The sequence below is a fragment of the Oncorhynchus kisutch genome, linkage group LG14 (genome assembly GCF_002021735.2).
Source record: "Oncorhynchus kisutch isolate 150728-3 linkage group LG14, Okis_V2, whole genome shotgun sequence".
Classification (NCBI taxonomy): Eukaryota; Metazoa; Chordata; class Actinopteri; order Salmoniformes; family Salmonidae; genus Oncorhynchus; species Oncorhynchus kisutch.
The window spans coordinates 48465105-48490178 of NC_034187.2; the positions used below are offsets into that span (position 1 = coordinate 48465105).

The window sequence follows — 25074 nt, forward strand, 5'->3', positions numbered from 1 at the left end:
TCTTGAGTGCTCTGGAACTGGTTTTCATCAAGGTTCTCTCTCTACTTTGCTCCTTTCATCTTTCCCTTGATCCTGACTGCTGAAAAACATCCCCACAGCATGATGCTGCCACAACCGTGCTTCACAGTAGAGATGGTGCTAGGTTTCCTCCAGACGTGAGGCTGGGCATTTCGGCAAAATCTTGGTTTCATCAGACCAGAGAATCTTGTTTTCTCATGGTCTAAGAGTCCTTTAGGTGCCTGTGGGCAAACTCCAAGAGGACGGTCATGTGCCTTTTAACTGAGTGGCTTCTGTCTGAACACTCTACCTTAAAGGCCTGATTGGTGGAGTGCTGCAGAGATGGGTTGTCCTTCTGGTAGATTCTCCCATCTCCACACAGGAACTCTGGAGCTCTGTCAGTTACCTTCGGGTTCTTGTTAACCTCCCTGGCCAGAGTTCTTCTTCCCATTTGCTCAGTTGATTCCAAGATGGCGTAGCAGTGCAGACGTTGTTTGTCGGTCTCACGTGTACATTTAGTCTTTTTTTGTATACATTTGTATATATTTTCAATCTCAACATTTTAAAAATGAAATATACCTTCCGGCATCCCGCCTCACCCAATGTGATACGGATCTGCTATTTGTAGACCTTATAACCAGAACATCCATCAGAAGCTAGTTATCTACTAGCTATTTAGTCATTGTTCGCCACTGCTAGCAGCCTTTACCTTCAGCACAGATATCAGCTGCTTTTAGCCTGGATAATACTTGCCAGCCTGCCTGCTCAGCGCGTTATCAACCCTGAGCATATCGGAATGTTTTTCTCCACTACAACACCGGATTTCTGCCCTAAGCCCTGGATCATTACTCCAGATCATCATAGCTAGCTAGCTGCCACCGAGTGGCCCAGCCCCGAAGCTAGCCTTGAGCCAGGCCCATCTCCCGTCCTGCTCAGTGGACCCTATGATCACTCGGCTACACAGCAGATGCCTCCCGGACTCTTCACTAACACGACTAGAATCCACTACACCACCAGGTTTCTTGCTGTAAGCTCAGGACCTTTGCATTAGATCATCGCTTCTTCCGAGTGGGTATAGTGGCTAATGCCCCTGTCCTGAAGCTAGCACCAGTTAGCCGCGAGCCAGGTGCGTCTCACGGCTAGCAAACAAAATTACTCCAGCTACAATACCTCTTTTGCCAACTGGCCTAGACCCTTTGTCAATACGGAGCGCCGCCGTTCCATCACAACCGGTTTGCCGACGTTATTCCATCCACTGTGCCCTCAACCGGTCTTTGCCGGACGTCGGAGCAGACGCTTCTACTAGCCCTGGGCCAGCTAACTTTTTTTCTGTGTCTTCCTCTTGCTAGCGTAGTAACGACTACCTAGCGGCTTCCCTGTTTCATCTATTGCTGTTCACTGGACCCTATGATCACTTGGCTACATAGCTGATGCCTGCTGGACTGTTCATTAATCACAGTACTCCATTTTGTTTCTGTCGGCCCCAGCTTCGAATTCAGGCCCTGTGTGTAGTTAACTGACCCTCTGCCCATTCATCGCCATTTTACCTGTTGTTGCTGTCTTAGCTGATTACCCATTGTCTTAGCTAGCTCTCCCAATCAACACCTGTGATTGCTTTATGCCTTGCTTTGTCTCTCTCTAATGTCAATATGCCTTGTATACTGTTGTTTAGAATAGTTATCATTGTTTCAACATGCCTCAGATGCCTCTTTTGTCCCACCTCCCACACATGCGGTGACCTCACCCAGCATAACTAGTGTCCAGAGATGCAACCTCTTATCGTCACTCAATGCCTAGGTTTACCTCCACTGTACCCGCACCCTACTATACCCCTGTCTGTACATTATGCCCTGACTATCCTACCATGCCCAGAAATCTGCTCCTTTTATTCTGTCCCCAACCCATAAGACGACCAGTTTTGATGGTCTTTAGCTGTACCCTCATCATACTCCTCCCTGGCTGATGTGGAGGTTAAAACCTCTTGATACTACCCATCCCGGATCCGGGATCGTGACTACAGGCTCAGCTCATTACCATAACGCAAAATGCGAAAAAATATTCTTAGAAATATTTAACCTCCACGCCTATACAAGTCCAATAGCTCAAATGAAAGATAAACACCTTGTTCATCTACCCAGCAAGTCAGATTTCTAAAATGTTTTATGGCGAAAACACACCACACATTTATATTAGACCACCACCGAAACAAAAGACCTGCGGCGGCCATTTTGTCCCAGAAAATATAAAATTATAAAAGCAGGATTAAAAAATAAATCATTCACTAGCCTTTTGAAAATCTTCATCAGATGACAGTAATAGGACATGTTACACAGTACGTTTTTTTTCCAATAATATGCTATTTATATCCATAAATCTCTGTTTACAATGACGACATTTTCGAAAAATGCTACTCAAATTTCCGGCTTTACATACAGACATAATTTAAACGGTTTTAGAAACTTTAGAGTTTTCTATTCAACAATAATAATTATTATATGCATATATTAGACATTTTTGACAAAATAAATTTCTGTTTACTATGGGCACGCACTTCCTCCAAAGGGGGCAGTATTCAGCCCGATCTCCAAGAGGTTTTAACCCAGGCCCTGTATAATCCCAGGCGCTCTCATTTGTTGATCTCTGTAACCGTAAATGCCTTGGTTTCATGCATGTTAACATCAGAAGCCTCCTCCCTAAGTTTGTTACTCAGTACTTTAGCACACTCCGCCAACCGTGATGTCCTTGACGTGTCTGAATCCTGGCTTGGGAAGGCCACCAAATAATCTGAGATTCCCATCCCCAACTAAAACATTAGCCGTCAAGATAGAACAACCAAAGGGGGAGGAGTTAGCCTGCAAAGTTCTGTCATACTTTCCAAGTCTATGCCCAAACAGCTCGAGCTTCTAATTTTAAAAATTAATCTCCCCCTCAGCTCCCAGCTGTACCCTGGACACCATATGTGAATTGATTGCCACCCATCTATCTTCAGAGCTTGCACTATTAGGTGACCTAAACTGGGATATACTTAACCGGTTATGGCTGCAATCCCGATACCAGGATCAATATGACAACTACCAGTGAAAATAGAGGGCGCCAAAATTCAAACCACAGAAATCTCATAATTAAAATTCCTAAAACATACATGTGTCATCATTTTAAAGCTATTCTCGTTGTTAATCCCACCAAAGTGTCCGATTTCAAATAGGCTTTTCAGCGAAAGCTCGACAAACGATTATGTTAGGTCTCCACCAAATCACAAGCACAGCCATTTTCCAGCAAAATATAACCTTCATAAAAACCAGAAATAAAGAAAATTAATCACTAACCTTGAATTATCTTCATCCGATGACATTCATAGGACTTCATGTTACACAATACATGCATGTTTTGTTTGATAAAGTTCATATTTATATAAAAATAATTTAGTTTAAGTTGGCTATTTAGATTCACTAATTCCAAAAACATCAAGTGATTTTGCATAGCCACATTGTTTCAACATAAATACTCATCATAAATGTAGATGATAATATAGTTATACACATGGAATTATAGATATACCTCTCCTTAATGCGACCGCTGTGTCAGGTTTCAAAAAAACTTTACGGAAAAATAAATGCATGAAATCTGAGACGGCGCTCAATTTAACACCACAGCCGCAAAGATGGCAGGAATCCCAGGTCCACAATAAATGTTTTTGTTCGAAAATGTCTTATCTCCAAATACCTTCTTTTGTTAGAGCGTTTGGTATACATATCCAAATGCTAATTCTGGTCAGCGTTATATCGGACAAACTTCAAAAAGTGATATTACCGGTCGAAGAAACATTTCAAACTAAGTACAGAATCAATCATTAGGATGTTTTTAACATATAGCTTCAATAAAGTTCCAACCGGAGTATTCTTGTCTTCGTGAGCAATGGAACGCAAGTGACTACCATGAGGAAAAAGTGGGATCACAAAATGGCTGCTTGATGGACAGCTGATATATATTCTGCTCTCATTCACTCCCACAACATTATAATTTCTATTGATGGTTGACATCTAGTGGAACCCATAGGCAGTGCAACATCATTCATATCTCAGGGGGATTTCATGAGGTCTGTTATACTCAGACATCATTCAAACAGTTTTAGAAACTTCAGTGTTTTCTATCCAATACTAATAATAATAATATGCGAATATTAGCAACTATGGCTATGAGGAGCAGGTCGTTTGATATGGGCACCTTTTCATCCAAGCTACTCAACACTGCCCCTGCAGCCATAAAAAGTTAACACCCCGGCAGTCCTGCAATCTAAGCTTGATTCCCTCAATCTCACACAAATTATCAAGGAACCCACCAGGTACAACCCCAAATCTGTAAACATGGGCACCGTCATATTATCCTGACCAACTTGCCCTCCAAATAAACCTGCTGTTTTCAATCTGAATCTCAGCGATCACTGCCTCATTGCCTGCATCAGCTAAGGGTCCGTGGTCAAATGACCACACCTCATCACTGTCGAATGTTCCCTAAAACAATTCTGCGAGCAGGCCTTTGTAATCGATTTGGCCCGGGTATGCTGGAAGAATATTGACTATCCCGTCAGTAGACGATGCCTGGTCGTTCATTAAAAGTAATTTCCTCACCATCTTAAATAAGCATGCCCCTTTCAAAAATGTAGAACTAAGAACAGATATAGCCCTTGGTTCACTCCAGACCTGACTGCCCTCGACCAGCACAAAAACATCCTGTGGCGGACTACACTAGCATCGAATAGTCCCTGAGATGTGCCACTTTTCAGGGAAGTCAGGAACCAATACACATTGTCAGTTAGGAAAGCAAAGGCTAGCTTTTTCATAGAAATTTGCATCCTGTAGCCTTAACTCCAAAAAGTTCTGGGACATTGTAAAGTCCATGGAGAATAAGAGCACCTCCTCCCAGCTCCCCACTGCACTGAGGCTAGGAAAAACTGTCACCACTGATAAAACCACAATAATCGAGAATTTCAAGAAGCATTTCTCTACCTCTGGTCATGCTTTCCTCCTGGCTACCCCGGCCAACTGTTCCGTATCCCCCGCAGCTACTTGCACAAGCCTCCCCAGCTTCTCCTTCACCCAAATCCAGATAGCTGATGTTATGAAAGAGCTGTAAAACCTGGACCTGTATAAATCAGCTGGGCTAGACAATCTGGACCCTCTCTTTTTTAAATTATCCACTTCAATTGTTGCAAGTCCTATTACCAGTCTGTTCAACCTCTCTTTCGTATTGTCCGAGATCCCTAATGATTGGAAAGCTGTCGCGGTCATCTCCCTCTTCAAAGGGGGAGACACTCTAGACCCAAACTGTTATAGACTTATATTCAGCCCGCCCTGCCTTTTCTAGTCTTCGAAAGCCAAGTTAACAAACAGATCACTGACCATTTCGAATCCCACCATACCTTCTCTGCTGTGCAGTCCGGTGCACCTCAGCCATGCTCAAGGTACTAAACGATATCATAACCGTCATCGATAAAAGACAGTACTGTGCAGCCTTCTTCATCGACCTGGCCAAGGTTTTTGACTCTGTCAATCACCACATTCTTATCGGCAGACTCAACAGCCTTGGTTTCTCAAATGACTGGTTCACCAACTACTTCTCAGAGTTCAGTATATCAAATCGGAGGGCCTGTTGTCTGGACCTCTGGCAGTCTCTATGGGGGTACCACAGGGTTTAATTCTTGGGCCGACTCTTTTCTCTGTATATATCAACGATGTCGCTCTTGCTGCGGGTGATTCCCTGATCCACCTCTACGCAGACGACACCATTCTGTATACATCTGGCCCTTCTTTGGACACTGTTAACCAACCTCCAAACGAGCTTCAATGCCATACAACACTCCTTCCGTGGTCTCCAACTGCTTTTATACGCCAGTAAAAAACCGAAATGCATGCTCTTCAACCATTCACTACCCGCACCAACCCACCATCACTACTCTGGACGGTTCTGAATTAATTATTGTTATTTACAAAATAGCCTCCAACACTACTCAGCAAATTGGATGCAGTCGATCACAGTGCCATCCATTTTGTCATCAAAACCCCATATACCACCACCACTGCAACCTGTATGCTCTCGTCAGCTGGCCCTCGCTACATATTCGTTGCCAGACCCACTGGCTCCAGGTCATTTAAGTCTTTGCTAGGTATAGCTCCGCCTTGTCTCAGCTCACTGGTCATAACACTCACCCTTGGCATGCGCTCCAGCAGGTATATCTCACTGGTCATCCCCAAAGCCAACACCTCCATTGGCTGCCTTTCCTTCCATTTCTCTGCTGCCAATGACTGGAACAAATTGCTCTCTTGCACACCAGTAGTTCTACTTGCACATCATCTGCACATCTATCACTCCATTGCTAAATTGTAATTACTTTGCTACTATGGCCTATTTATTGCCTTAACAACTTACTCCGTTTGCACACACTGTGTATAGACTTTCTATTGTTATTGACTGTACGTGTGTTTATTCCATGTGTAACTCTGTGTCGCACTGCTTAGCCTTCTTGGCCAGGTCGCAGTTGTAAATTAACTTGTTCTCAACTGGCCTACCTGGTGAAATAAAAAAACAAATCTTTACCTGGGTGGCCAGCACTAGGAAGAGCCTTGGTAGTTCCAAACTTCTTCCTTTTAAAAATGGAGGCCACTGTGTTGGGGACTGCAGACATTGCTGCAGAGATTTGGTACCCTTACCCAGATCTGTGCCTCAACACTACTCTCAGAGCTCTACGGACAATTCTTTTGACCTCATGGCTTGGTTTTGCTCTGAAATGTACTGTCATTTGTGGGACCTTATATAGACAGGTGTGTGCCTTTCCAAATCATGTCCAATCAGTTGAATTTACCACAGGTGGACTCCAATCAAGTTGTAGAAACATCTCAAGGATAATCAATGTACCGTAATTTCCGGACTATAAACCGCTACTTTATTCCCAGGCTTTGAACCTCGCAGTTTATACAATGACGCGGCTAATTTGTGGATTTTTCCCGCTTTCAAAAAAACTGAGCACCGTCACATAATGTGACGCAAACGCTCAAACTTCCCATTATTCTGATTACGGTAGTAATTTGTCACCCTCATCATGGCAAAGACACGGAGAAATGCATATGATGCAGCTTTCAAGTTGAAGGCGATCGATCTGGCTGTTGGAAAAGGAAATAGAGCTGCTGCACGGGAGCTTGGCCTTAATGAGTCGATGATAAGACGTTGGAAACAGCAGCGTGAGGAACTGACTCAGTGCAAAAAGACAACAAAAGCTTTCAGAGGCAAGAAAAGCAGATGGCCCAAAGTATTTGCAGCCACTCGACATCAGTGTAAATCATACATTTAAGGTGGCGCTCCGCTATGATGACATGTGGGGAGAAATCCTTCACTAAAACGGGCTGCATGCGAAGAGCAACTTATGGTCAAGTCTGCCAGTGGGTCCTGACAGCGTGGAGCATTGTCAAAAAATCCACTATCATCAACGGGTTTTGAAAGGCTGGACTTGCTGCGTGTTGAAGGGGCAGCATGAGCTCAGCGGGGAATTTGCCTCCAGATGAAAGTGACGAGAGCGACAATGAAAACGATCCAACATCGGATGAAGCAATTCTGAGGCTATTCAACTCTGACACCGAAGGAGATTACTTTTATTTTTTTATTTTTTATTTAGCCTTTATTTAACTAGGCAAGTCAGTTAAGAACACATTCTTATTTTCAATGACTGCCTAGGAACAGTGGGTTAACTGCCTGTTCAGGGGCAGAACGACAGATTTGTACCGTGTCAGCTCGGGGATATGAACTTGCAACTTGCAACCTTTCGGTTACTAGTCCAACTCTCTAACCACTAGGCTACCCTGCCACCCCACTTCAATGGTTTCTGTCCACAGGAGGAGGAAGATAGTGACCAATGACTTTCTTGGTAGGCTACTGTTGAATTTTTGTTACAAGCTGTGTTTCTTTTAAAGGCTGTGTAAAGTTATTTTGTTTCAATGTACCGGTAGGCACCTGCGGCTTATAGACATGTGCGGCTTATTTATGTACAAAAGACATTAAAAAATTGTTCGGTGTGTGCAGTTTATATTCAGGTGCGCTTAATAGTCCAGAAATTACGGTAAACAGGATACGCCTGAGCTCAATTTCGAGTCTCATAGCAAGGGTCTTAATACTTTTTATATTGTTTTTTGATACATTTGCAAACTTTTCTTAACCGGTTTTCACTTTGTCATTATGGAGTATTGTGTAGATGGAAAAAAAAAAAAAAAAAAAAATATATATATATATATATATATAATTTTACAATAAGGCTGTAATGTAACAATGTGGAGGAAGGGGTCTGAATACTTTTGAAATGCACTGTATGCATGTGTGTATACAGGGGCAATTTGTAAAAGAGACCTTTGTCTTTAAAGTAATTGACGCAGGAGGGCAAAAATGCATCTGATGCACTTAGCTGTTCTATGAGTGGTCTGAGGCAGGCGTTTTAGATTACAATTTAAGTGCAATGTTAATAATTATGGTTTTGGGAAACCAGTATATTTAACAATGCTCCTAAAGAACATTTTAATGATGAACCTAAGCTCCTGGGATCCGGGCCCTTGGCCTTTACGATATCACTATCTATGCTCTATTCCCAGTTCTGGGGTTAAACTCCATGTTTTTTGGGGGGTACTGTTTTTCTAGGTAGTACATTTGATCCCTAACATCGTGTGAAAGATGCGCATTAACAATTTGCTATTGAAAATCAAAATGGTTATTTCTAGATTGTTACCAGGCCACACTCATTTATAGGTTAATTAAGCCACTGATTCTCAGGAACTGCAAAACTTTTTAACTAACCCTGGTCGTACTTTACAATATTCATTCTGTAATTAGTGAATAATTTGCACTTAAATCCGTGGTTATGTTCCCAAACCCTACCTTACTAATTTGTTTCACCTAACCACCAAAAATGCATGGTTTTAGTGTCTGTTGGATTTTCCAAATGGTAATTTGACATTGAACCTCTCTCCCAACTCTCTTTCTCAGGTGTTATTCCTTTGTAAATACTGTTATTTGTATATACTGTAAATGATGACGTCTGTGGGCGGAAACCGAGCCTGCGGCAGTTGGGAGCAGCAGACAGGCCAGACACAGCACAAGCAGAGACCTCAGGTTGGTACCTCGCCCTCGACCCTTCTGCCCACACTGGATGTCATGCACTTACTTACCACACACACAGACCCAACAGCTGATTCTTTGTTTCCAGGGCCTAAAATGAACTTTTTGGTCCACCAGCCACTGTGGCAAGTAGATGGCCAAATCTACCAGACACTCCAATTGTATTTATTTTACCAGCCAAAATAGTTATTTTATATATTTATTTACGTTTGTTTTTACAAAAAAGCATGCTTAATTTTTCTAAAACAAAAAATATTTTAGTAGGAAGTAATGTGATATATTCCTCAATTTATTTGTTACCCAAGTCGCTTGACTAAAATATCTGATGAGACCATTTTTATCTGCCACTTTAAGGGTGGGAGGTTACCATGGTAACAGTGCCACTCAAGTTGTCAAGTGGTGGTGTGCGATTTTGGATCTGACTAGTAGTAGACAGCATCTCTTAAAGCAGCAGATTCAAACTAACATTAAAAATCAACCGACCGTGTCAACAAAACAATGTAAATACTAGAGATGACTATTTAGTCGATTGGTCGACTGAATCTCTTTAGTCAAGCAGTTGCAATTTATTTTTCTTTTCATGGTGCACCTCTCTGATTCGTGCCTGTCTCAGTGGACTAATTCATTGCGGAAGCCACGGGGATGGCACAGTCCATCACTTGAAGGCATGTGATAGTAAAATTGTATATGGTTATTTAAAAAATAATGTCGCTACACTAAAATGTAATATTATTTTATAACAAATGAGCCTTCTCCCGCGTTGGATTGGTGCCTTTCATCATGTTGATACACTATTTACAAAAGTATGTGGACACCCCTTCAAAATTTGGATTCTTATGTTTCAGCCACACCGGTTGCTGCCAGGTGTATAAAATCAAGCACACAGCCATGCAATCCTCATAGACAACATGGAAGAACTGTGACTTTCAATGTGGTACCGTCCTATTACGTATCTTTCCAACTAGTGAGTTCATCAAATGTATGCCCTGCTAGAGCCCCACTCAACTGTAAGTGCTGTTATTTTGAAGTGGAAACGTCAGGAGCAACAAGGCTCAGCCGCAGCGTGGTAGGCTGCCACACAAGCTCACATAACTATGAGTGCTTAAGCATGTAGCGCGTTAAAAAAAAATTGGTTCTTGGTTGCAACACTCTAAGTTACAAACTGTCTCTGGAAGCAACGTTGGCACGATAACTGTTTGTCGGGAGCTTCATGAAGTGGGTTTTCATGAGCAGCCGCACTCATGCCTAAAATCACCATGCGCAATGCCAAGCGTTGGCTGGAGTGGTGTTAAGCTCGCCGCCATTGGTCTCTGGATCAGTGGAAACGTGTTCTCTGGAGTGATGAATCATGCTTCACCCTCTGGCTGTCTGACGGATGAATCTGAGTTTGGTGGATGCCCGACTGGATAGTGTCAACTGTAACGTTTGGTGGAGGAGGAATAAATGTTTGGGGCTGTTTCATGGTTTGGGCCCAGTGAAGGGAAATATTAATGCTAAAGCATACAATGACATTCTAGACTATTCTGTGCAGTTTGGGGAAGGCCCTTTCCTGTTTCAGCATGACATTGCCTCTGTGCACAAAGTGAGGTCCATACAGAACTGGTTTGTCGAGATTGGTGTAGAACTTGACTGGCCTGCACAGAGCCCTGACCTTAACCTCATCGAACACCTTTTGGGATGAATTGGAATGCCGAATGAGCCATGACTAATCGCCCAACATCAGTGCCTCACCTCACTAATGCTCTTGTGGCTGAATGGAAGCAAGTCCCCGCAGCAATGATCCAACATTTAGTGGAACGCCTTCCCAGAAGAGTACAGGCTGTTATAGCAGTATAGGGGGGACCAACTCTATATTAATGCCCATGATTTCTGGAATGAGCAGGTGTCCACATACCTTTGGTCATGTAATGTAGCTACAAATCATAACTCGCACATACTTGGTCATCATTTTTTCAGTTCGCACATTTTAGGTACATGTAAGTACAATTGTTGCACTGCAAGCCTTGAAATTTGACTTGCAGATGAAGCATCATGTTCTCCCCCACCTCTATGTAAAGAAATTAGACTACAACCAGCCACGGGTACCGGGAGGCAGGACAGGCGGCAGACTGTCAAACCAGCATGGCTTCCCTGTCATCGCTCTCTTTGTGACATGTGACCTGTCATATCAGTAGATCACTAGAAGATGCATATCGTTCATTCTAGCAGGAGAGGGCTTTGCAGGCTTTTCTGATTAGTGCATTGAAAATAATCGCCTAGTTAATTTCAGTGAAAAAAGTAGTGGTAGCGCTAGTGGAAGGCACTTGAGTTCTGGACAATTTGATGTTGTCTGAATCACCCACCTGTGGAATTTTATGACGCTGAATCGTTAGATTGCCAATTCTGATTGAATCAACATTCAGCGTTTACTGTAAATGCAGTGTCTACTTTAGAAAGGTAGTGTGTTTTAAGTCTAAAAATGTATGTATTAACTACAGATTGCTCCTTTGTCTATCAATAGTGTGAAAGTTTGAGCATGTGTCCGTTAGGCCTATGGATTTTTCACATCACCATGAATTAGATTCAATAATAAAGGCCTCACTTTAATTCCATAGGCTCAGATTCTCACTATGCAGCTGTTGCAAGAGTGCATTTTTCACTGGCTGTCCACTGGTTTCAAAAACAATGATTGATAGGCAGCTTAAACTCCATTATTGGGTTGAAATACACAATTAGATTTGTAAACAGCCATCCACAACGACCACAATCCGTAAGGTGCAAATAGCTGAAGGAGAGTGCAGCAGTGTGATTCACATCAATGCGCCATGTAGATATCAATAAGTGATTTCCGTATCACCGTGGACTACACTGCTGTCATCCTTAACTCCAAGCGTTTATTCAAGTTGAATAATCTTTGCATGCCGACAGCAGTCGCACCATTGAAAGACAGCTTATTCCTGCTCTTTTACCGCGATCCATCAAACCCATTTGGTATGTCATCATAGTGGTCTCTGACTTGTGGTCAGACTCGCTCAGGTGGAACAAACGTATACTTGCCTTTTTTTTCAATGCTGATTTGAATGTCATTAGGGAAACAAGTGTTAAAAAAGTACTTGTTGCTTGATCGAGTCTCCGTGCTGACATGGTAAAAATCTGTCGTTCTGCCCCTGAACAAGGCAGTTAACCCGCTGTTCCCTGGTAGGCTGTCATTGTAAATAATAATTTGTTCTTAACTGACTTGCCTAGTTAAATTTTAAATAAATAACATTTGAGACGACTGAGTCACTTTTTTTTTTTAAGGCGATTTGTGGTCACTCAGAAGTTGTTCCACCCTTCTCTACACAGGCCACTGCTGAGCAGATCCGACTCGCGCAGATGATTTCGGACCACAATGATGCTGATTTTGAAGAAAAAGTTAAGCAGGTGAGAGCGAACATGGCATCCCAGTGCCCTTTAAGACCCTTTTTGCTGCCTGAAGGGAGAACCGTTACATTAGTGTAAATTCATAGAGATCTAGAAGTGTCTTAGCCTCTCTTGACACTTTTTCTCTGGTCTGGTAGCTAGAGCTTAAAGTAGAATTGTCAAAAAATATTCCATAACCCTTTACACTTGTGGGAATTGGGTAGGGCTAAATTGAAATGTTTCTCACTGAATAAATATGAAAAGCATTACATTCCATTCTGGAAGTATTCTGACCACTTGACTTTTCACATTTGATGTTACAGGCTTATTCTAAAATTAATTAAATACAGAGTGTCTTCAGTCTACACACTACCCCATATTGACAAAGTGAAAACGTTTTTTTTTTTTTTGATGTATTAAACTTATTTACATACGTATTCAGACCCTTAGCTATGATACTTGAAATTGAGCTTTGGTGCATCCTGTTTCCATTGATCATCCTTGTTTCTACAACTTGATTGGAGTCCACCTGTGGTGAATTCAATTGCTTGGACATGATTTGGAAAGGCACACGCCTGTCTGTAAGGTTCCACAGTTGACAGTGCATGTCAGCGCACATGGTCGAAGGAATTGTCCGTTGAGCTCCGAGACAGGATTGTGTCGAGTCACAGATCTGGGGAAAGGTACCAAAGAATTTCTGTAGCGTTGAAGGACTTCAAGAACAGTGGCCTACATCATTCTTAAATGGAAGAAGTTTGGAACCACCAAGACTCTTCCTAGAGCTGGCCGCCCAGCCAAACTGAGCAATCGGTAGAGAATGGCCTTGGTCAGGGATGTGACCAAGAACCCGATGGTCACTGACAACTCCAGAGTTTCTCTGGAGATGGTTGTCCTTCTGAAAGTACATCATGCTGTGGGGATGTTTTACAGTGGCAGGTACTAGAAGACCAGTCCTAAGTAATTACAAAACATTAATGACTAAATATAAAAATGTTTAGCTCTCCTAGCTGTGCCATTGAAACTAGAGCATGCACTTGTAGTTTTGTTTGGGGGACAACCCTACATCCCAGCCAACACTTACTATTTACACAATCCAAAAATGGCCTATTTAAAGAAACATCTATCTGGTTCAGGTGGGTATCATTTGAAGGGTTGTTCTATTGCCAGCATGACTTACTAAGTTATACAATAGTCTGGGTTTTAGGCTTTCACAGGTGTTTGACTTGCTTGTATGACAGTTGTATTTATTATAATCCTCAACATCTCATCTTTCAAAATACGTAGTCGTCTCAAATGTACCCCCAATTTTGTGATTTCCTATTGGTAATTAGTCTTGTGCCATCGCTGCAGCTCCCCGACGGATTCAGGAGAGGTGAAGGTCGAGAGCCATGCATTCTCCGAAACACGACCCTGCCAAGCTGCACTGCTTTGTTACACTATGTTCGCTTAACCCAGAAGCCAGCCGCACCAATGTGTCGGAGGAAACACTATACAACTGGCGACGTGTCAGCTTGCATGCACCCAGCCCACCACAAGGAGTCGCTTGAGTGCGATGGGACAAGAACATGCCGGCCGGCCAAACCCTCCCCTAACCCGGACGATGCTGGGCCAATTGTACATCGCCTCATGGGGGGAGACACTACTCTAGTGACGCTTCAAGCACTGCTGTGCCTTGGACCGCTGTGCTACTCGGGCAGCCAAATGTACAATAGTTGTCCATTTTAGTGGGAGGGATGTTTGCAACTTATTATGTGTGTGGGAGGTGTTAAAAAGGGTCAGTCAAAACCCATGCAGTGCTATAAAGCGCAGAGACTGAGCTGACATTTTATATCATGTTACTTTACAGCCACTGTGTTCCAATTTCAAGTGCTTATTAGTGCCCAAATATGCCGTTTTCAACACGTATGAGGGTAAAGGGCTACGTTGCAATATACTCATCAAAGTTTCTTATCCATTTCCCTGTCCAGCTGATTGACATCACAGGCAAGGACCAGGATGAGTCTATGATTGCATTGCATGACTGCAACGGGGATGTCAACAGAGCCATCAACGTGTTGCTGGAAGGTAGCCCAGATACTGTGAGTTTGGCCTTTGTGTCCGGGCTTAGTTGTTGGCAAAGGGAGGGAGTAAACCAAGTTACCCATCCAGCTCATTACAGGGAAAGTGGAATTTTCACTTTGGTATGCATTCATGTCAGTGGGAGACTAAGCGGAAGTTAAGATTCTCCCCTAACATAATCAAACTGAACCCTGTCACCTCACCTCTCTCCTCAGGACTCTTGGGAGATGGTGGGGAAGAAGAAAGGAGTGTCTGGTCAGAAGGAGCCTGGCCATGCTGAGCCTGGAGAGGAAGGAAAGGAGAACCGGGAGAGGGTAGCAGAGAGGGACGTGGCACGTCGTCGAGGTGGAGCCCCACGCAGGGGTAGAGGGGCTAGTAGGGGACGAGAGTGTGAGTAGAAAGCACATGCCTTTTGCTTTAGGGTCGTGGGATGTGACACTGGCATACAAATAGGCTCTTTGTAGCTCCTGCCCTTGTTGTGGAGGGGACAGTGTGTGCTACCAACATTCTCTCCTTAGATTTCTGGAATAAAAATTGCCATTGTAGCGACTGAACAGACATGTCTAACTTCAAACGTAATTTCTGACTCCACACACACGTCTGTTTTTCTTCCCTACCTCTAATGCGCTCGCCATCTCCTCTCAGTCCGTGTACAGGAGAATGGTCTGGATGGAGGAAAGGCTGCTGGGATAGCAGGCAGGGGCACAGAGCGAGGCCACAGGGGGAGGGGCAGAGGAAGAGGTAAGTCCCTCGATCATTGGCAAGAGCTGTTGGTTGGACTCCTGATACAAGTTCCCAACACAAACTAAGGCTAATGCCCCCTCCTACTGTGTCGGATGTCATAGCATTCCAGTGCTCCGGATGATCCTTTTACCCTGGTGCTACTAACCTTTTCAGTTGGTGCCACCAGTCCATGATTTTGTCAAGAATGCATGATTCAAGATATTTTGATGTGCACCCTATTCTAGTGATTGTCATAAATGTTGGGTTGACAATTAGTTGGTTACTGTCAAAATAGAGCTCTAAAATTATCACTTTTTTCTTGTTGGCTTTGCATACATGTGTGTACTAATATCACATGGGCTAATTCAACTACCTGAGGAAGTAGAAACTCAAAACACGTGTTAGATTGCTAACACTAAATATAATACCTACTGCTAATAGCCATGTATTACCAATCTAACAGTAAACTTGAGTCCTATATGCACTCAATGTGAAGCTTGCACCAATTAGACCAATTAAATGTTTTACACTCAGCCAAGTCAAAGGGTCGCAAAATGCGGCTAAACGGTTGCATTATGGAGCCATGCGTTCTCTGTAGCGCGCTCAATACCATTTTAATGTGCATTCAAGAGGGCAAATGTTCCTCAAGGGACAATGCATTCTATTTTCTGTAGTATTTTTGGGTCAATGGTGTAACTTGTCTGTCCCTCCTCTAGGGGGAGAACGGGAGCGAGGCAGGCGAGGGGGGCGGTTTTCTGCGCAGGGCATGGGGTAAGTGAACACCTGTGCTGCTCACAGAGAAAAATGTCTGTTCCCTTTTGCCATAGTCACCAGAGAGCAGGACCTGGCCCATTTTAAGAATATACATCAGCCAAATCAAGTTGAAATGGGCTGTACATAAACCCTTATGTAACTCAATATGACCACCTCTGTACACTTGTCTGTGAATATGGGATTTGCATTCAAATCTGATATTGGTAGACCCCACACATACATGTAACTCAACGGGTGGGCAGGCATTGAGACTGTTGCACATAGGGTACTGCTCTCGGTGTCTCTGACATGGTGTTCTTGTTCCTTGTCTTTCCCTTTTGGGTTGAATGGAGCACCGGTTTGTGTGTTTGTATTGTCTGTCTGTGTATGCATTGCCTCTTACCCAATCCTGGTCATTGAGCACCCTAGATGTTTATATACAATATATTTTTGATTGTTTTGACGAGGCTCACAGTGACTAGATTGTAAACAGACCTTTTATACCGGCTTTGATAATGAGTAGTATCAAATTCATTCTACATTAGACATATTTCTATCTTGTATGTCACTTTGTATTTAATTATAATTAACACATAGTTTGCTATATAATTCCTCCTAGGTGTCAGGGCTAGCATTTAAGCTCCAGTGAGATGCGTCTACTATTTCTAGGGTTGTCAAAGACCAGGCTTTGTGGGGTTTAGGTGAGTGGGCGCTGCTAGTGTGGGCTCTTTCCCAGGGGTGCAGCAGGTTAAAACGCTTCCTCAAAGATGAACCTGCATGTTAATTTCATCCCTTTGACATAATTAATGGTGATTTTTATGTCTGAATCACCTGGTTTGTGGAACATAAGATTAACTGATCATAAAATGCGAAAATTGTGTTTTAATGGCTACTTCAACTGCATCAGTGCTTTCATTTTAACAAGTTGAAATTATCTTTTAATGTTATTCTACAGTGTATAGGGATACGTTAGAGGAGAGGGCCAATGCGTTGGCTGTGGCAGAACGGCTCCAGTCAGCCGGCGTGTATGTGTGCGCAAGTTTGGCTTGTTCTGATGGTGACTAACCTGGAGAGTGAGTGAGCCAGTGCCATAGGCTTACATAGACTGACAGCCAGGCAGTTTGTGTTGCGTTGTCCCCAACATGTCCCTCTTAAGATGTGTTGCTTCCGCTGCTGCTCTTGTGGCCTTTGGGCGCCTGTGTTTGCATGAGTGTGTTCTGTTGGTTTTAACTGTGCTTCCTCTTCTGATCATAATGCAATTATTGTTACTTATGGAACACAGTCTTCAGTTTGAGTGTTTGTTTGGCAGCCATGTGTTCCCCTTTTTTAGTCTACCAACTACACCTATAGAAAGTGACACTGCCCCAACAATGCAGTGTTGACAGATGTGTGTTGCAGAAGTGTGAGTGTAGTGACTTGTCCATGCATGTGATTTCCCTACATTCCTCTGTAAAATAATGAAGTCTAAAACCACACACTGCATCCCCATCTGTCCCCGTTGTGCTGCTTGTAATCGTTGCTGTTGTTTTTCCTCTAAAGCCAGATTGATAAGGGGCCCAGATATGATTTTTCAGGAGATGAGAGGTGAGTGCACCGCCACTGGTGTGTCAGTGTGTCAATCTTGCTATTTGTTGGGGGGATCATTCTGCCAAATGCCACGAGAGAGGGAAGGATGGAGCTAGACACACAGGGTATCAGGGCAGATGAAACCAATGTCGTGCACCCTGGTAACACGATATGGGGTTAAATGACAGCTGTCTATTGAACATCGAGGGTAAACCTGTTCACCCAAGCCCCATAAGTAATCACATGAATGTTTATTGGTTGCTTACACAGTTTGGCAGGTGTTATAGCGGTGTGTTGAAATGCTTATCTTAACAATGCAGTCAAATATCAATGTGTAGGGAGGATGCAATAAATCAAGAAGGGCAGGACGAATCCAATTAATAACCCAAATAGCACTGTAGCAGTATCAGAATTGAATCTGTACATCTCTACACTGGGGAATTTACACATGCTAAACTAAAATACAATCTACAGTAGTAGCTTATTCTAATAGTTCTATGTCAGGGATACAGTATTTAAATTCTGTTAAATGGGCGTGACCAGTGGTTCAATCAAAAGTCCCTCCCTGCCAATCTACAGCACCCCTGTTATCGTTGGTTCTCACCGGGAGCTAGTCAAACATGAATAGTCTGAATTCCAGTCAGATCCTGAAAATGACTGAAGTCCGTCTACTGTACTGCACTAGGTTGTACTGCACTGTACAACTTGTGCCTGAGCCTGAAAGAAGCAAGAGAATAGTTATTTTAAGGATGCGTGCTTTTCTATAATTGTCTCTGAAGGGTTGCTGTGAAATGATGCGTTGAAAGGCGTTATGTTTTTTGCCACCGCACCGTGCCAGAGAAAGAGTTGAGGAAAAATAAGGCACTTGCCTGGATTATTTTCCCATTCCTTGGTTGTCCTCCAATATTTTTGAATCTGTCATCCTGAGATTTCTCAGATGAATGTTGTCTAACTGCTCCACATCAGATCACTTCCTCGATCTCGCTGCTTACTTCCTCCTTTACAGTATATCTCACCCCAGTCAAATATTCCAGTTGGTAGACTCATAGGAAGGGGTTGTGCTCAAAACCACGGCTTCTTCTCTTTTGTAGAACGTTCAACCCGGCGGACTACGCTGAGCCGACCCAGACAGAGGAGAGCTACAGCGGGGGAAGCACCTGGAACAACACGGGAAACCTGGAGCCAGAGGAAGGACCCAGTAAGGAGCCCAGCTACTGCTCAGCCCCAGTCCAAAACCACCCAGCCTAGACCCTTCATATATCTCTGCAAGATGATGGAAAGTCCATCTAGTTTATCTAGAGCCAAAGGAAGGAACCATTAAGAAACCAAGCTAGTGCCTAGTCCAAAAACACAAAACCTTTACACTTCCTGTAATCCTAAAATAATCAGAAAGATAGGTGTAGGCAAGATGGTGGAAAACCCAGCTGGCTTACCAAAGGGTTAGGTGGAAGTTAGCTTAACATTCCAGCTCAGACTGCTAACTCTAGCAGGCTTGTAATGGGCGTGCATGTGGCTAGTTGAACTCAACTCTTAATTGAGACCATTCTGGCTATGGTGTGAAATAGGCTTTTAGAAGTGTCATCTTTATTTTATGACTTTTTGTTCATAGTCTTTGGTGTACTTATCAATGCAGAAGCACCTTTTCCCCACTCTTATCGATGAAATCATTTAAGTCAAGTTTTACTGTGACGTTTCAAGTGGGTTCTATCATTACTAAATGTGTAATGTGATAGGTATTTTAATAGGGGTGTAACGGTTCTGTATGAAATGCAGTTTTCGGGTCACGTTTTGGTACAGCGGGAAAATTTACAGGCCATTCACAATGTTCAGCTTTCAAAATGGTTGTGAAGTCGTAAAATCAAGTTGAATGCATTCATATGATTTGAACTCGTTGAGAAACCATTTGGCGTCAACGATAAACTAAAAGTACAGCTATATGTGTGAACAAATTAGTTAAAACACATTAATAGATTGTTATAAATATTTTGTATTAACTGCCAATACTGCTCTTCTGGAGGCCATTTCCTTAGGTGACTTCAGAGGTCACCTTGTGGGAGGAGTGGATGATAGCCTAGTTTCCCACAAGTAATAACCAGTTTGAGGGCTGTTCAAGTGGATCTTTCTCATGTCATATGTGGTAAATTTCCACTTAGTTACGAACGCACCATGACACTGTGTCAAGTGTCAATTGCGCACTTGTGACTTATAAAGGGGGTGTATCTTTTTTATGTGTTCATTTGGGTTCACAGGCTGAACCAAAGTCCCCTTATCAAACTGTTTGGTACGAATACGTGTACCGGTACACTATTTTAACGCTATTTTAAAATAAAAAAACATTTGGGTAATAAAATATTGAATCTGTCTTTCTCAAATGAAGGGGATGATGACAAATTCTTAACAAGTGGAGGGAATCTGATTTCATTGCTCAACTCTCAGCTCACGCTTCATTCTAAATAAATGAAGTTAGTCTGCCCTTGAGCAGGTTAGTTCTGAAGGATTCCTTGTCATAGAAATGTACTTTGCTTAAACGTGTGCTATTTTCATGGTCCAGGTTATCCCGAGTTAAACTCAGTTAACTTTGGTCAACTCGCTAACGCCTCAAACCCGGTACGCAGTATACCTCTCTAATCTTACATGTCTCACCTTTCACTTCTGCTTTTTGTAGGGATTGAGTACTCTGCAGGAGGAGAGGGAACAAATTACCAACCCAAGTTTGACTCTGCCCCTTGTAAGATTGAACCTCCATCCTTTTTTTTGTTTGATGCCTGGTTGGTTTGAAACCTATTACTCAGTATAAAAAAAATCTCTGCGTTCCTATAGGTGCCTGGAGGAGTGTGACGGAAGAGTGGGGTACTGAGGACTGGAATGAGGACGTGAGTACATTTTTACTATGCCTATTCATTGATTTGGTGGTGTGCCTATTTGATGTATGACTTATTGATGTACTCCTTATTTTGACAGATCTCATCTTTTGAATGTAAAAATAATGACGTCACATTGTATGTTTCTGCATATAGCACCTTCAAAGTATTCATACACCTTGACTTATTTCAGTCTTTCTGTTACAGCCTGAAAAGGAAATACAGAAATATCTCACAAGTATTCATCCCCCTGAGTCAATACTTGGTAGAACTCCTTCGGTAGCAATTATAGATGAGTCTTTCTGGGTAACTCTAAGAGTTTTCCACAGCAGGATTGTGCAACATTTCTTTTACAATTATTTTAAAAATTCTTCAAGCTTTGTCAAATTGGTTGTTGATCATTGCTAGACAACCATGTTCAGTTCTTGGTGTAGATTTAAGTCCAAACTGTATCTCAGCCACTCAGGAACATTCATTGTCTTGGTAAGCAACTCCAGTGTAGATGTAGCCTTGTGTTGAGGTTCTTGACCTACTGAATAGTGAATTAATCTCCCCAGTGCCTGGTGGCAAGCAGACTGAACCAGGATTTCCTGTAGGATTTTGCATGTGCTTAGTGCCATTTCTTTTTTTATCCTGGAAAAACACCCCAGTCCTTAATGATCACATGCATACCCATAACATGATGCAGCCACCACTATGCTTGAAAATATGGAGAGTGGTACTCCGTAATGTGTTGTATTGAATTTGTCCCTAACACCATGCCACACTTTTTTCAGTATTTAGTGCCTTGTAGCCTAATTGAGACCAGGATCTCTTTCCCAAAACAAGAATGGGAAGAATGGGAAAAACAAGAGTGGGAAAAAACGCACAATTTCAACCATAAAACACTACACTCAATTAGGGCTGGGTGGTATGCCGTATTTTACTATATACCAGTATTTATGCACGGACCGGTTAGGGTTTTCAATTTACCTTCTGTAACGGTATTTTATGTTTGGTTTGTTAAATGTGATGCACTGTGTAATGTCCATTTAAAAAATAATAATAATAGCTTACTCCACTACTTCAGCATGTTTGTGCAACAGTATCTTCTAAATCAGAGGAATAGATGAAGCATGAATAAAGATTTAATGTAGCCGAAGATTATAGGATCCCCTAGGAAATACTGAACATCACTTTGGTTCCTACCCTGTCACAACTCATCCATGGCATTTTCATTCATTGTCATGTCAAACACTGTATTCAAAGTGCCCACTATTTATATTCTAACTATAGAATTATAATAATCATTCAATTTCCGTGATTCCAAAAGTCAACACATGTATTTTGATCTAAATTGCAATTGCAACATTTGGTTAAAAATAAGGCCTGTTATTTTTTCCCGTATCGTGGAAATTATCTCAAATGGGCGCAGGAAAAGCAGAAATGGATGGAAATGCAGGAAATTATTTTAGGTTGGAATTCGAATTGAACAGTATAAAACCATCTGAACGGAGAAAGACCCATTGAAATAAGCAAATTTAGAACATTTATTAATCAAAAACATGTCGAACTGTCAAAATACCATATTTTGGCCATACCGCCCAGGTATACACTCAAACTGCAATCCTCAATGAATTCATTAAATACCAGAGTCCTAAACTGCCTTAACCAAGGAATCAAGATGCAAGGACTTTTGTAGGTTATTACAACAGTGGGGGGCACTAAAACTAAAGGAGGATCTACCTTAATTGGTTGAGACCAGAGGGACCTCGAGTTAACCAGTCCTGTGAGTGGGTTTGGTAGCTCATTTTATATGTTAGCAACAAAGTTAAGTCATTTGGAAGCTTGTGTATTAATGGCTTCGTAATCAAAGAGTAATGAATTGATTTTACGGGACTTTAATGAGGACCAGCCACCCTTTTGGTACAGGATGCAGTGGTGAGTATTAAAAACTGTCACCGGGGATAAAACGAATAGCGCTATGGTAGACCACATCCAGAGGTTTATGAGTAGTGGCTGCTGAAATCTGGTAAATGGTGTCACCATAGTCAACTTTCCTGCCAGTTATTGATTATCTGCTTCTTGCTATATAGGTAGAGGAAAGATATATATTTCTAAAAAAGCCCACTTTTTTAAATCTTAGCTTTTTAACTAGCTCATCCGTATGTTTTTAAAACATTAAGTCTATCAATCCAAATGCCCTGATACTTGTAGGCGGGAACCCAATCAATGGAAGATCCATCCAATTAATAAATATGTAGTCCACCTGAAACGTTCTTGCGAGAACCAGAGAACATAATGTATTCAGTCTTATCCCCATTACGTTAAACCAACCAGGGCTTTCTAAACTCGTCAAAGAAACGTCCCTTTTTCAGGACCCTATCTTTCAAAGAATTGGTAAAAATCCAAATAACGTCACAGAACTTCATTGTAAAGAGTTTAAACAGTTCAATGAACCATAAACAATTAATGAACATGCACCTATGGAACGGTCGTTAAGACACTAACAACTTACAGACGGTAGGAAATTAAGGTCACAGTCCTGAAAACGTAGGACACCAAAGACGCCGTTCTACTGACTCTGAAAAACACACACAAAAAAGGATGCCCAGGATTCCCTGCTCATCTGCGTGAACATGCCTTAGGCATGCTGCAAGGAGGCATGAGGACTGCCGATGTGGCCACGGCAATATATTGCAATGTCCGTACTGAGACGCCTGAGACAGGATGGACAGCTGATCGCCCTCGCAGTGGCAGCCCACTTGTAACCACACCTGCACAGGATCTGTACATCCGAACATCACACCTGCGGACAGGTACAGGATGGCAACGACAACTGCCTGAGTTACACCAGGAATACACAATCCCTCCATCAGTGCTCAGACTGATGGAGGATGGACTGAGGGCTTGTAGGCCTGTTGTAAGGCAGGTCCTCACCAGACCTCACCAGCAACAACGATGCCTGTGGGCACAAACCCACCGTCGCTGGACCAGACAGGACTGGCAAAATGGGCTCTTCACTGACTAGTTGCGGTTTTATCTCACCACGGGTGATGATCTGATTCGTGTTTATTTTCGAAGGAATGAGCGTTACTCCGAGGTCTATACTCTGGAGCGGGCTCGAGGTGGAGGGTCCGTCATGGCCTGGGGTGGTGTCACAGCATTGTCGGACTGAGCTTGTCATTACAGGCAATCTCAACACTGCATTACAGGGAAGACCTCCTGCCTCATGTGGTACCCTTCCTGAAGGCTCATACTAACATGACCCTCCAGCATGACAATGCCACTAGCCATACTGCTCGTTCTGTGCGTGATTTCCTGCAAGACATGAATGTCAGTGTTCTGCCATGGCCCAGCGAAGAGACTGGATCTCAATTCCATTGAGCACATCTGGGACTTTTTGGATCGGAGGGCTAGGGCCATTCCCCCCCATAAATGTCCGGGAACATGCAGGTGCCTTGCAGGACTGGAAAATCTGGTGCAGTCCATGAGGAGGAGATGCACTGCAGTACTTAATGCATACTGTTCCTTTGATTTGAACTCATCTTAAACAACCATAGCAGCTGAAACGGGTCTAAAACCAGATTGGTGCACATTAGGAATATAGTGAATTTAAAGTTCTTAGCTGAAAGGTAGTAAGCGATTCTTAAACATTGGAAAGCAAGATCATTTGGAAATGGAATGGCAGTTAAGTCAGAAGTATGTCTATGTAGGGGGAGGACGTGCCGCTTTCCAGATCGTTTCTGGTGGACAACACCAGAAACGTTTGTCAAATTAAAAATATAGGTCAGGGGTTGCAATAAGTGGGGCAGAGGGCTGCAGTAGGAAGGGATCAAGTGAACCAGCCCCTGTGTTTTTAGCAATGCTCTTAGCACATCATAGACCTCAAGGGGTTCAAATGAAAATAAAGTATGTGTCTGTGCATCATCTTCTCTACAATCTGTTCTGAGGTAACTAAAGGACTCCCTCTAGTGGGATGAGATTAATTTTCAGAGATTATCCTTTCAAACAGGTGGCTAGCTGAAGCGAAAGGGTTATTGAAAGCATAAAACAATTCAGATCCTGCCAGGGCTATGGGGGGTGAGTTTTGTTTCAAAGATTTGACCACTTTCTGGAAGTTGTCTGGATTACTACCACTCTGATACGTAATTCAATAAATGTGTTAATTTAGCTTTTTTATTCAGGGATAACATATATTTCTCAAACGTCTCAAGGACTGGCAATCTAGCCTTAGCGAAATATTTTCTGTAATTTCTCAGAAAAATACAATTATTGGTATTGGTTACATACACATATTTAGCAGATGTTATTGTGGGTGTAGTGAAATGCTTGTGTTCCTAGCTCCAACAGTGCAGTAGTATGTAACAGTTCACAACACACATCTGAAAGTAAAAGGGAATTAAGAAACATACATTTTAGATTGAGGAATGTTGGAGTGGCATTGACTAAAATACAGTAGAATAGAATACAGTATATACATATGAGACGAGTAAAGCAGTATTTAAACATTAACGTGACTAGTGATCCGTTATTAAAGGGGCCAGTGATTCCAAGTCTGTATATGTACGGCAGCAGTCTGTAAGGTGCAGGGTTACATAAC

At 42.6% G+C, this 25074-nt stretch overlaps 1 protein-coding gene across 13 annotated transcripts in view; it reads left to right on the plus strand.

Moving 5' to 3' along the window:
* The window catches only part of LOC109903788 (ubiquitin-associated protein 2-like), a 52831-nt gene that overhangs the window by 2732 nt on the left and 25025 nt on the right, over positions 1-25074 (plus strand). For 10 of the 13 annotated variants that reach the window (XM_020500732.2, XM_020500731.2, XM_020500733.2 and 7 more), the window contains exons 2-11: positions 9019-9144; positions 12475-12552; positions 14499-14609; positions 14805-14979; positions 15235-15330; positions 16029-16083; positions 17605-17649; positions 18723-18829; positions 20297-20359; positions 20452-20504. In XM_020500732.2, the coding sequence (XP_020356321.2) occupies positions 9061-9144; positions 12475-12552; positions 14499-14609; positions 14805-14979; positions 15235-15330; positions 16029-16083; positions 17605-17649; positions 18723-18829; positions 20297-20359; positions 20452-20504 (867 nt within the window). In that variant the 5' untranslated portion in view covers positions 9019-9060. The remainder of the gene's footprint in view (positions 1-9018; positions 9145-12474; positions 12553-14498; positions 14610-14804; positions 14980-15234; positions 15331-16028; positions 16084-17604; positions 17650-18722; positions 18830-20296; positions 20360-20451; positions 20505-25074) is intronic. The other 3 variants (XM_031788471.1, XM_020500735.2, XM_031788473.1) reach the window with 1 other exon arrangement.